The sequence below is a fragment of the Rhinopithecus bieti genome, unplaced genomic scaffold (genome assembly GCF_001698545.2).
Source record: "Rhinopithecus bieti isolate Rb0 unplaced genomic scaffold, ASM169854v2 scaffold_5324, whole genome shotgun sequence".
Classification (NCBI taxonomy): domain Eukaryota; kingdom Metazoa; phylum Chordata; class Mammalia; order Primates; family Cercopithecidae; genus Rhinopithecus; species Rhinopithecus bieti.
This window is the reverse complement of record NW_016804869.1, coordinates 828,820-843,457: the sequence shown is the minus strand read 5'-3', so window position 1 is coordinate 843,457 and position 14,638 is coordinate 828,820. Positions and strand designations below refer to the sequence as shown.

At 32.7% G+C, this 14,638-nt stretch overlaps 1 protein-coding gene across 1 annotated transcript in view; it reads left to right on the top strand.

The window, feature by feature from the left end:
• TRHDE (thyrotropin releasing hormone degrading enzyme) overlaps window positions 1-14,638 on the top strand; it is a 419,741-nt gene that overhangs the window by 223,773 nt on the left and 181,330 nt on the right. The window contains exon 6 of the mRNA XM_017870740.1: window positions 12,214-12,351. Coding sequence (XP_017726229.1) covers window positions 12,214-12,351 — 138 coding nt within the window. The remainder of the gene's footprint in view (window positions 1-12,213; window positions 12,352-14,638) is intronic.

The following is a 14,638-nucleotide window of genomic DNA, read 5'->3' as shown; positions in this document are numbered from 1 at the left end:
CTGTAAATTAAAAATACACTGAAGAGCGTCAGCAGCAGACTAGAACAAAAAGAAGGAAGAATCTTCAAGATAGGCCTTTTGAAATGATTGTCAGAACTTTTTTTTTTTAAATTAAAAACTGTGTAGTCAATGGGATTTATAGGACACCATTAAGTAAAGAACTATTCACATTATGCAATTTTCAGAAGGAAAAGAGAAAAAGAAAGAGAAGACTTATTTAATGAAATAATTGCTGAAAATTCTTAAGTCTTAGAAGTGATGTGGTCAAAAGTCCCCAAACAGTCCCCAAACAGAAACAACTCAGATTTCTTCTCCATGGCACTTTTTGATCATACTATCAATAGTGAAAGACAAAGAGAAAATTTTAAAAGCAGCAAGAGAAAAGCATAGTCACATATAAGGAGACCTCCATTAGACTGTCAGTGTATTTCTCAGCAGATATCTTGCAGGCCAGGAGAGAATGGGATAATATTTTCCAAGTATTGAAAGAAAAAAAAAAACCTTTTTAGACAAGAATACTATACCCAGCAATTTTGTCCTTCAGAAACTAAGGAGAAATAAAGTATTCCTCAGACAAGCAAAAGTGAAATGAATATATTACCACTGTACTTACAAGAAATACTTAAAGAAGTTCTTCAAATGAAAATTAAAGAATGGTAATTACTCTCATGAATATGTATAAAAGTATAAAACTACTGGTAGAGGTAAATGTATAGTCAGATCCAGAATACTTCAATATAGTGATGGTGGTGTATAAATCCAATATATCTTTAGTATGAAGGTTAAAAGTAAAAAATAACTAAAGCTACAAAAGTTCAGGAACACACAGTATAAAAGATATAAATTGTGACATCAAAAACATAAACTGTGGAAGGAGATGATAAAAGTTCAGGGTTTTTGTATACAACAGAAGTTAAGTTGTTATCAGCTTACAACAGTTGATTATAACTATGAGATGTTTTATGTAAGCCTCATGACAACCACAAAAAGAAAATCAGCAGATATACAAGCAATAATTAGGAAGGTATCAAAGCTCAGAATTACAGAATATTATCAAATCACGAAAGTAGATAATAAGAAAGGAGCAAAGGAGTTATAAAACAACCAGAAAACAAAGAATAAAATGGCAATACTAACCTATCAATAATAACCTTGACTGTAAATGGCTTAAATAATCAAAAAAGACAGAGTGGCTGAGTGTATAATAAAACAAGATCCAACTAGATGCATCCTACAAGAGACTCAAGCTTTAAGGAGACACAGGCTGAGAGTGAAGGGGTGGAAGGATTCCATGTAAATTGTAACCAAAAGAAAGCAGGGGTGGCTATACTTCTATCTAATAAAATAGACTTCAAATCACAAACAATCAAAAGAGGCAAAGATGGTTATTATCTAATGAGAAAGAGGTTAAATAATCAAGAGAATATAAATATTGTAAATGTGTATGCACCCAACACTAGAGTACCTAAATATGTAAAGCATATATTAATGGGCATGAAGGGAGAAATAAATAGCAGTACAATAATGGGGACTTCAATACCCCACTTTCAACAATGGAAACATCAATCAGACATAAAATCAATAAGGATATATTGTACTTGAGTTGCATTTTTGACCAAATGAACCTAGTAGACATATATAGAACATTTTATCCAATAGTAGCTGAATATGCATTCTTCTGTAGAACACCTGAAACATTGTTCGGAATATACCATATGTAAGACCACAGAACAAGTTTTAGAAAACTTAAGATGATTGAATTCATAGGTAGCATGATTTCAGACCACAGTTGTATGAAACTAGAAATTAATAACAAAGAGAATCGTGAAAAATCCACAAATATGTGGAAATTAAACAACATACTCCTGAACAACGAATGGGTCAAAGAAGAAATCGAAGGAAATAAAAAAAAAAATACTGAGACAAATGAGAATGAAAACACAACATATGAAAACCTATGAGAGGCAGCAAAAGCCATTCTAAGGGAGGATTTTATAGCAATAAATGCCTACATTGAAAAAGAATCAAGCTCCAGAATAAATTATCTAACATTATACTTCAAGGAATTAGAAAAAGAAGACCATACTAAATCTTAAATTAGCAGGGGAAAAGAAATAATAGAAATCAGAGCAGAAATAAATCAAATACAGAATGGAAAACCATAGAAAAAAATCAATAAGACTAGGAGCTTTTTTTTTTGGAAAAAAAAAAATCATCAAGCTTTTAGCTAGCCCAATTAAGAAAAAAAGAGAGAAGATTCAAATCAAAAAATAAAAAAATTAAAGTGAAGAAGTTTGAACAGATAACTCAGAAATAAAAAAGAAGACACAAATAAATGGAAATAAATTACACGTTCATGGATGTGAAGAATTAATGTGTTAAAATGTCTTACCAAAAGCAATGTACATATCCAACATGATTCCTCTCCAAATCCCAAGGTCATTATTCACAGAAATAGAAGAAGACAATTCTAAAATTTATATGGAAACATAAAAAACCCTGAATAGCCCAGGCAATCTTCAGCAAGAAGAACAACGCTGGAGACATCACACTTCCTGATTTAAAATATATTACAAGGATATAATGATCATAAGAGGGTGGTACTGGCATTAAACTAGACCCATAGACCAGTGGAAAAGAATATAGAGTCCAGAAATAAATCCAAATATATACGCTATGCTAATTTTTGACAATGCCACCAAGAAGACATGATGGGAAAAGGATTATGTCTTTAATACATGGTGCTGAGAAAGCTAGATTTCCATATGTCAAAGACTAAAATGAGGCTCTTGACTTACACCATCCATATAAATCAACTCAAAATGGATAAGACTTAAATGTAAGATCTGAAACTCTAACACTTTCAGATGAGAACATAGGGAAAAAACTCTTGGACATTGTTGTTAACAATGATATCTTGGTGTGATACACCAAAAGCTCAGCCCACAAAAGAAAACATAAATAAATGGGACTACATCAAACTAAAAAGCTTCTGTACAGCAAAGGAAACAACAAAATAAAATGGCAGCCTATGGATTGGGAAAAAATATTTTCCAGCCATATATCTCATAAGGTATTAATGTCCAAAAGATATAAAGAACATATACGACTTAATAATGGAAAAAATAATTGGAAAATGAGCAAAAGATCACAACAGACATGTCTCCAAAAGAGACATAAAAATAGCCCACAGATAAATGAAAAGATGCTCAACATTGTTAGTCATCAGAGAAATGCAAATCAAAATCATTGTGAGATACCACTTCATACCTGCTAGAATAACTTATCAAAAAGTTAAAACATAACCAATGTTGAAAAAGCTGTGGAATAAAGGAAAGTCTTGTACACTTGGTAGAAATATAAGTTATTATGGAAAATAGTATGGAAGTTTCTTTAGTGATTAAAAACAGAACTACCACATGACCCAGCAATCCCTCTTCTGCATACATACCCAAAGGAAATGAAATCACCGTCTTGTAAGGATATCTGTACTTCAGTGTTCATTGAAGCATTACTCACAATAGCCAAGATATGGAAACAACCTAAGTGTTTGTCGATGAAGAAATTTTGTGTGTAAATACACACACACACACACACACACACAAATATATTTTGTTCAAAAGAACAGAATCTTGCCATTTGTCATACCATGGATACGTCTGTCATTTGTCATACCATGGATACGACAAATTATGCTAAGTGAATAAGCTAGACACAGAAAGAACAATATTGCATGATTTCACTAATATATGGAATCTGTTAAAAAAAAAAAAAAAACCCTCAAATATATAGAGATAGAAAAGAAGGCAGTGGGTACCGGTGGAGAGGTGGTCCCAAAATGGGAAGGTGTAGTTAAGAGGATACAAATTAACAGTTATGTAGGATGAACAGGTCTAGAGGTCTAAGATACAACATGAGGACTATAAATAATAAAATTGTACTGTGTCTGTGATTCGTACTAAATGAGTCGATTTTAGCTGCTCTTGCCACAAAACCAAAAAAAAAAAAAAAAAAAGGTAGCTGTGAGATGATGGATATATTAATTTGCTTCACTGTAGTAACCATTTTACTATCTATCTATATCCCATGTTATGTTGTATACCTTAAATTTACACAATAATATTTATTAAAAAGAATACTTTAAATCACAATTCATAGTTTAAGCAACAAAAAAAAGAAATCCTCACAAATAAATGAAAGCTAAATGACATGCATATTTTTAAAGGGTAAGCACATGGCATATGGAGATTATTTGCAGTGATTTTTTGGGCCGCTAGAATCAGAATGAGCTATGTAATTAGACAACCTGTTCATAATTATTACTGTGATTGACATTATTTGAAGCACATTCACAATTGTTCCATAAGACCCAGGATTATCATAAGTAATGAAAATGTGAGTGACTGATTGATAACTTCTGCTGTATCAATATTGCTATATTTTTAAGATTCTTAAGTAAGTCTGCAGAATAATAAGAATTTGGTTGTATATAATTAAGTTCATTTTGTGTTCTATCTTAGCATTTTCCCTTAGCTGCATCACATCTTGGATAAAATGAGACATGACGCATTCAGCTTGGATGTTAAAAACAAAACATGAGGCAGCTGAAGGGTTTAGTCATGGAACAGACCCACAATTTAACCCACTTTCTCTGTGTTCATCATGTTCAAGAGTATAGAAGCTCATAAAAACTGTGCAGAGGGTTATCTGGGATTATGAGAGGCACAAAATCATCTCAGATGTTCTTATAAAACATAATCGCTTTTTTAGTTTATGCACTGATAAAGGCATCTTAGAGATTTTGTAGCTTGGCATTGAATGAAATGTAGTTGATGGCTGAAAGAAATAACATATGGAACACATTATTTTAGTTAACTGTAATGCTTATGCAAAATCACAGAATAATGTTTATCAATAAGAGATATGCCTAGAGTCTTGTGATCATGTAACACTTTCCATAAAAGGTTAAGCAAACAAACACATAAACTTTTCAGTACAGTGCTTGTTTCATTGTAGGCATTAGTGGTGATTATTTTAAAATTATTTTCAAAATACCTTCTGTATATAAGTGTGTTTACACAAGATTGGCTTTAGTATAAATGGACTGTTTTAACAGGCTGCAAGTGAAAATAATTATTAACATCTTGGACAAGTATATTTTACACATGAGATTTTGAAATGTTAATTTTTAAAGTGCATTGGTATATGGAAGCAACATTTATTTTCACTAGCTTTTCTTTCTCCATCAGTATGATTTAACTGTGCATAAATTATATACTAGTCAAGTAAATGATGATATAATTTTCACTAGTAAATCTAGCTAACTTTCAACTGGTAGAACTTAAAATACTTTTGTACATTATAGAACTTTAAAAACAGTTGGATGACAATATAAAATTTACAAAGTAAATTTCTTTCAATGTTATAGGAAATTTGAAGTCTACATAATTTCTAATTTCAAATATGGCATTGTGCTATACGCTTACAAAAGATGATAACTGCAAAGTTACAGGGATACTATTTCACATAGATTAAAATCTGATGGATATTTTCCCCCAATATATTTACTTTTTTTGAACTCTTGATCATATTTCTCTGCTTTAATCTTTGTCATGATTTGAGTAGGTAATGAAAACAAGAAGGAAAACACCAACTGTGCAATGCTAATTATGTGTTTATCCTTCATTCTAGCCTTGTATAAATAAGGAATTCAGTTTAGTAAAAATTCGTGTGGTATTTTGTTTAACCTCGGTATTCTTAAAAGTCTTTATCATGTTGTAGTATAGGTTTCCAGAGAAGTAAAACATAAATTATATATCTTATTTGTTCTCTTATGATAGATCAGGTAAACTTGAATCAACATAGTCTTAGACACTGAAAGCATTTTTACTCATAACATTCTCTCTACTCTCACAGTATTTTATACTATTAATAATACTGTGCCCATCACATGGCATTAATGGGCTGTATGTGTATCTATCTTTCATACCATAATGGGAGTTGCTTAAAGGCAGAATTGTGTCTCAATTATATCTCCTTTGCTTCTAATGCAGGACCTCCTGTAGATGAGGGAGTCGGGAAACATATGTGGAATTAGATTGCATTGTTCAAGCATTATAATTTTAGTCAGACTTTCTATTGGTTTGATTCCAAGGATTAAAAAACTTCCTTTATCTGCTCCTAAGAAATTATATCCAGATATTGTGAGCATTACAATCTAGAATAGGATATTACATAAACAAAGGAAAATACTGAAAAATGAAATAACTGTATTTAGATATATATATTTGCATCTACGTACATTATAAGTCTGCCTACATTTATATTTATATCTATATTTAATGTATGCATTTTGGATTTCAAAGTAAATACATTGGTTGATCACCATTGGTTATAAAATTGAGCTAAGTTTTAGAGAAATAATTGGTGTAATGTATTTTGATCACAAAGGTAAAGCACATATTGTGTGCTATTTGTGCACAATTATGCAATGTTGTCCTGTTTCTGTTTCCAGTTGTTTATCACTCTAGTCCACTTTCCCACTATTCAGAGATATTCAGAGTTATATCTCTAAATGTAGCCCTGAGGATGTCACTTCCTAACACTAGCTTTCTGACTAGGCATGGACAAATCTTGATGATTTCATTATTGCTTATCTTTCTTTTCTCATTGCTAGTAATTTGCTATGTTATACTCTGCCTTTAGCCACACAAAACATTGTAGACCCCCAAACAAACCACACTAAGGTCTCCATGACTTTTCCCACATATTCCTTTCTGTCAAGAATGCCCTTTTCTGCCATTCCTCCTAGAAAACTCAAATCAGCGTTAAATATTCAATTCAAACTCTACCCTGCCTAAGGCAGAATAATTAACGGCCTTTTCAGTGTAGTCACACTACATCCTGAACCTACTTCCATTTTTACATGTAGCAAGTTGTGTTTTAACTTTTGTTTTCACCTTCGTCTGTCCTACTTCTATAGCCTTTGCAAGTATCTATAACCTTTGCCAGTATGCTTTGTCTTTGTATCTTTCTAATCCCAGAACCGGGCATACCATCTAAGATGTAGCAGGTGCTTAATAAATATTACTATAAATATTTGCTTATAAATATTTATAGAACAATTATCTTATTTAATTCTCACAACCACATATGTTTGCAACTGAGAATGCTGAGGTCTAAAAAGTTTGAGTAACTTGCTCAATGTCATACAGCCAGTGAGTGGCAGATATCCAGTCTGGAGGCTTCAATGTGTCTGCCTTTTATCCTAGGAATACCAGAAAAGCCATTTATGTTCAGATCTATCCTTCTAGAAAATTGAGTATTTGTAGCTGCTCTGATGTAACCCATGTCTCTTTGATAATTTTTCTTCTGCTTTCTCCATGCCTATGAATACCTCACAACTACTTGAATTGGCTCAGTCTTGGTTCTTGTCTTCTTTGTCTCTGGTTTGATGTATCTGACTTTCTTTGATCTTGATTTAGATTGTTCTATGATTTTTTGGTCTGCTTTTTGTTTGTTTGCTTGTTTGTTTTTTTTGGTGACAAAGTCGAAGTATCTGCCTTGTATTGCTCTTCCCTAAAATTAGTCAGCCTTCCTAGGGGAACCTGCCAACATCCTTACTCTTATTTCCTATTTTCCATCCATCACGAGTGACTGTGGCTATGCCAGGCATATTCTCTTTTAACCCCTCAGACTTTGACATGTTCAGGCAGAAACCATTACAAGACATAAAGAAATATAATTTCTCATGTGTAACTAATGTTGTGATAAGAACTATTAATAATTTCCTTCACAGATGCTACTGAATACCAATATATGAAATACTAATACTGTAATAAATAACATTTGAGTGAATTCTTTGTGAGATTACACACACACACACACACACACACATATAGACTACAATTTATTGTCAAAAGATTTTTAGCACTCGCCTCTTATCTCAGACCCAGGCTTTTACTTTCAGTTGCCTATAGCACATATCTTTTAGATATTTACCTTAATTTTTCTTGCAAAATATCTAAAACTAGATGTTTTTAGCATATCCTCCAAACCAAACTTTTTTCCTACTTCTCCATTTCTGTCAATAGTTCCTCCCTCGTTTTTTTTTTTTTTTGGGGGGGTGGGGGTTCATCAAGTCTAAAAGCTATGTAGTTATCTCTGAGTATTTCCTCTCTTTTATCTACTAAGGGAATCAAGGCATCAAAGTATCAACATTGGTTGAATTTTTTTCATTCAAAATATCTCTCAGATCCAACAATCCTTCAGCAACACCTTGTTCTAATACATCATCACCACATCCCACTTCCTGTCTCCTGTTTGCATGCATCAAATAATCCTGTGCACTGCAGATAAGTTAATTTTCCTAAGACACTACTTTCATTATGCCATTATGCCTGCCACTGCCTATTTATAAAGAACAAACTTCAACCTGATAATTGAGAATACAGAGTACCTTTCTTTCATGTTTCCTCTGCCAGATTTGCCCTTTTTTAGTAGCTATTTCCCCCATTTATCTGAGTAAACACTCATCCTTCAACAACCCACTTTAATGTCACCTCCTCTATGAAGCCTTTTCTGAACTAATTAATCATTTCATCCTCTGTTTTATAGCATCCATCATATTATATTACAGTTTGCTGTTTATCTGTACTTTTTTGTACTTTTTGTTCTACTCGAGTTATTTAAGGTTATGGCCTAGTTTTCGCTTATATATTCATTCCTTGAATGCTGCACAATATCTGGCTTAGAGTGGTAATTTAATACATATTTGTTAAATGAATGAGTGAATACATAAAATAATGGCAGAGTTATATGGTGTTCATTCTCAACTCTACATTTACTCACATTTTCTTTACTTTTCTGAAATGCCTTTGTACTGTTCTCCAAAATTCAAATGCAATAGATTTTTGAAAATAGTTGAATACAAAATGATATATTTGATATTATTGTGACTATTTAACTGTGTGCACATATTCAACCACTCTAGGTAGCATCTACATTGAAGTGGTGGAATTTATGGTTACTGTTGACATTGAACTTATTGTAAACAGATTTTAAAGTTCTCCATTTTGTTTTATTGTGCTGCTTTTTCAAAGTGTTAGGTCACTTATCATGGTGACCTTAAAAATATGATGTAAAATGATAAGTACCTGTTGAATATTCACCACAAATATATTATTTCAATATGCATGTGTAGACACACACACACACACACACACACACACCAAACTTTAAATTTCCTGCAAGAGTCAAATTCTACTTCTTCCGTTAAATGTTCCACGAATCATTCCATTTAACAGAATTTGTATTAGTCTGTTCTCATGTTGCTAATAGAGACATATGTGATACTGGGTAATTTATGAAGGAAAGAGATTTAATTGACTCACAGTTTCACATGGCTGGGGAGGCCTCACAATCATGGCGGAAGGCAAATGAGGAGCCCTCTTACATGGCAGCAGGCAAGTGAGCTTGTGCAGGGGAATTTCCATTTATAAAACTGTCAGATCTCGTGAGACTTATTTACTATCAAGAGAACAGTATGTAGGAAATAGCCCCCGTGATTCAATTATCTCCACCTGGCACCACCCTTGACATGTGGAGATTATTATAATCCAAGGTGAGATTTGGGTGGGGACACAGAGTCAAACCAAATCAGTATTGTTTTTCTTGAAATCCCTTTAGCACATTCAGCCTGTAAGAAGAAACTAGTATTTCATTTACTGTGGCCAAATATTCTGTTTTATCTCTTACCTCACATTAAAGCTAGGATTTCTTTATTTTTAAACTTTCATAGTTTCAGGTAAACAGTAGGCAATTAACCAATACTTAATCTTGCCGATGTTGTTGATTTTGATGATGAGAGCCCCTGCGAGGGCTGACAAGCTGAGATCATTTCTTATTTTATAGTGACACAGGTCTTTATAAAAAATTAGCACCTTCTCTGCTGGAAACTCTTTGCAAGTCTGTAAAATTGAGTTTGCCTCTGGCTAGACTTTTATTTTTTCCTCCTCAATTTAAGGTATTAGCTATTCTGGGATTTGTGAGTGTTCTCCTGCCAGGCTTTTTTCTTTGTTTCCCCTCTCTCTTAATCCATTTATGCATATAAACGTTTTTTTTTCAATTACACAATATCATTCTCTCCAACAAGGTCGACAGATGAATCTTTTGCTAATGATTTAGCACTACAAAACTTAAACACTGCTTATTGAAAGTCTACTGAGTAGGCAAGGTTTGTTTTTGTTTTCCTCCAGAAGCATGAGGCAATAATATAATATATAATTCGTATTTCTTTTAACAGGAAAGTTTTCTCTTTGGAATTTAGATTTTACTTTCTAAATTACATGGCCATTTTCTTTACACCATTTTAAAAATTACATTTCTAGCAAACCAAGGTATGTTTAGTAAATTTTAATATTGATCAATATGAATTTATTGTTACCAACTTTTAAAATTAAGATTTAAATAAAGCATCATTTTAAGTTCACTTTACCTGGTTGTTTTAGATCAGGTGCTTGAATGACTTGTAAAAAGCAGGCAATTGCTGTTTAAATGGCTAAATATTATTTTATCTTCAGAATGGAATTACGCCTTTAATTGGTATTTCTTATAAACAAAAGTGTTCATTGGTCAAGTTGAAATGTAATTATAATTTCATTATTTCTCCCATTAATTCTAGTATCTGATAGTTTTCCTCTACATTTTAAAATTGAGTGAATAACAAGATTGTATATCTGCTTAAAAGTAGCCTTAAATTTTTCCTTTTGAAATTGGTACATAAATTTTTCTTATTCTCTAAGACTATGCCATTTTTCTGAGATCTTATTGTTGCTTCTCAGTGGACTTAAATGAACAATGTGAATATTGGTGTTATTAATCTTAAAATTTTAAAGCATAAGGTCTCATTCTACTCTTTTTAATTTGTCTGGAATTAGGAAATTGGTTTGAGAAGAAATATAGTATTTATGTCATATTTGTCGTTTAATTCAGTCTAAGTTTGAACTTCTCATCTGTGGCCTCTTACGGTCTGGAGCAGCCCTCAGGGACTCAAAGTATGATTTGATTCAGTCATTACCATATAATCCTCTTGGATGGAGCAAAGATCATTGCTGTGAAGCTCTTAGAGCGAGAGAGGACTGAAGAAGTTAAATATATGGACCATAGACTATAAAACATAATCTATTAGGAAACAAACCTTGCAGTATGTAGTCGGATGCCTAATTAAATACATTATCAATTAAACATACTAAATCATAGAGCTAATGAGGTTGAAAAAAAAATCTTTCTTTAAAGCCAGATTTAAATTACCACACACATTTATGTCCAGTTAACGATTCTTTTCTTGGCATATTTTTTCTCCATTTCCATTTCTTTAAATCCAGGATTGGTGTACTCTCAGCTTGAAATTACAACTCACTCAGAAATAACATGCTGTTTATCTGCTGGGCTCAAAACTAGGAGACTCCAGGAGTGAGTTCAGAATTAGCTAGAGCAATTTAAGCACTGGAGTCTTAATCTCTGTAATGATACTCCTCAGGTCACAACTATCTAGGGTCTATTTAGCCCTTGTTATATTTTGCAATTTCTTTTTTCTTACTCTCCTCCTTCAATGAAGGCAGGAGGCCAGGAAGACTACTAGCTGCCAGCATTTCTACTAACAAAACCCGAGCTGTTTCTTTAAAGTGGACTTTCCAAAACAAACAAACAAACAAACAAAAAACAATAACAGAGAAGTACTTTTTCTTTACAGTTTATTTTTTAACATAGCGAATCAGCTTTTACCAGAGCAAATGCTAATGTCTCAATATGCAGAAAATGGAAGTCTCATGATTTTTCTATTTTCATTTCTTCATGGTAATGGATTATTAATACCAATTGGTCTCTACTTTATGTCCACTATTTTGAATCCCCAAATACATCCACCAGTATTCTAGCTTGATGTGAAGAGTGCCTTTTATTACTAGTTGTGGTCTCTTGAAATTTTTTCAGAAAATAAATGTGTGTGTGTGTTTCATGTTGTGCTTAAGTCAACCACCTTCGTTTTAGAGTAACTTAAGGAGCATTTTTACTGGGTTCACTTTAGAGTTGAGTCATGCCTTGGAAGACTGATCAACATCAGCAATTAAGCGACATACATTATGTTCAAGTCATCATACATATTCTCTCTAACTATGAATCACCTATGATATTGCCCTGTCTACTGTATTGCAGGAAAAACAGAGGTTTCTGACCGATGTTCTGCATGAAGTGATGCTGCTGGACGGCTTGGTCAGTTCCCATCCAGTATCACAGGAAGTGCTGCAGGCAACAGATATTGACAGGGTGTTTGACTGGATCGCATATAAAAAGGTGGGAATAAAGAACAAAGTGCCAGTTAGATATTTCATTACCAAGATAGCTAAACTAATTCATGTTAGATGTGTATATTTTTCTTTTCTTCTGGGCGGATAGGCATAGACTGTGAGTTAGAAAACAGAGTCACTAGGTTCATGAGCTACGGCTTTGCTTTAAAAGTTGGCAAAATGGAGATTAATGTTTGCCAAATAATGCATAGAAATATTGGAAATATTAATAAATATTTGGAGAATCAATATGAAGTTGCTCTACAAATGATGTTATGTAAATGTCAGTTTTTATTATTATTAATAAAAGAACTGACCCATATAGTGACAACTTAATTTTCACCAATGCCCTTAAATACTAATTTATTTTGATGGGCCAATACAAATGGATATAGGTAATGACATGATACATGCATCTTATATATACAATTTGAAAGATATTTTGAAAATTAAACATGTTTCCTGAATAACTAAACATAACAAATGAAATTTTAAAAAGACTAGACTTTGGCAATGAATAATTTTGAGCCAATGACTAGTTGTAAAATAAGGTAAATATGAATTTTCCCATTGTTACTTGGATTAGGATTTTTCTTTGTATCTCTTCGTTGTTCTAATTTTAACATGATGATGTGCTTCTTCGTGTTTTACACGCATTAGCCACTTAATGATAGTTGAAATAGGATCAAAGTCTGCTATGATCTTTAGTGCAGGTTAAATTGCATTTTTTGGAATTTCTATGTACTTTTTTTTTTTGAGACAGAGTCTCGCTTTGTCACCAGGCTGCAGTGCAGTGGTGCCATCATGGCTCACTGCAACCTTTGCCTCCCTGATTCAAGTGATTCTCCTGCCTCAGCCTCCTGAGTAGCTGGGACTACAGCATGGGACTACAGGCATGTACCACTACACCCGGCTAATTTCTGTATTTTTAGTAGAGACAGGGTTTCACCATGTTGGCCAGGCTGGTCTTGAACTCCTGATCTCAAGTGATCCACAAGCCTCGACCTCCCAAAGTGCTGGGATTACAGGTTTGAGCTGTGGCGCCCAGCCTGGAATACTATTCTTGATACTCTGTGAGGGATAAAAAGATATCACGAATAGCAGCTTGGAAATAACTAGGAAGTTAGAAGTTATTCCCTGAAGTGTTTATTGTAGTTAATGCACACACAAAATATTTTGGTTGGGTCCTGTTAGTCCTCCAACTTTGTTCTTTTTTTTTTTTTTTAAGTTTCTTTGGTCCTTTGCATATGAGTTTAAGAATGAGTTTGTAAAGTCCTACAAAAATTATACTGGAATTGCAGGAATGTGCATTGTATTTATAAAACTATTTGGGAGGGTTGACATCTTAGAAACATTGACTGACCAATGAATACAGTATGCCTCCAGTTCCTTTAGGTCCCCTTTATTTCTATCCATGATGTAGTTCTTAGTGAATACATTTTTCATATTTTTTTCAGATTTATCCCTAAGTATTTCACATTTCTAGGCAATTGTAATAGTATTATTTTGAAATTTCATTTCTAATTTTTGTGTTGCTATACATAGGATACAGTTCATTTTTGCCTATTTATCTGGTACAATATTAAATAGAAGTGGTGAGAGCAAACCCTTGTGCTGTTCCTAATTTTAGAAGCAATACCTTCAGTCTTTAACCATTAGTATGTCTCTAAATATTTATAAATGCCTTTTATCAGGTTGAAGATGTTGCATGCTCTTTCTACATTGCTAAAAGTTTTAATCAGAGATGAGTGTTGACTCAATTCAATACTTTTCTCCAGCATCTATCAAGATGGTTATATATTTTTTGTTTTTTAGTTTGTCATTATGGTGAATTATAATGATTAACTCTTTAATGTTAGGCCATCTTTGCATTTCTGAGACAAACATCATTTAGTCATAATATATTATCCTTTTTATAAATTGTTGGATTCAATTTGCTAAAAACATGTTTAGAAATTTTGCACCTGTTCTCATGAGGGATATTAGTGCCTAATTATCTTTCTTGTAATGTCTTCCTTGTTGTCACTATAATACTAGCATCATGCAATGGCAACTATTATCTTTTTCAACTTTCTGGGAGAATTTGTATAAAATTTATATTATGTCTTTCTTGAATGTTTGTTGAAATTTACCGGTATAACAGTAGAGACCTGAAATTTTCTTCCTGGGAAGGTTTTTAACTAATGATTTAATTTTGTTAATATGTGGTAGGTTATTTATTTATTTATTTATTTATTATTATTTTTTTTTATTATACTTTAAGTTCTAGGGTACATGTGCATAACATGCAGATT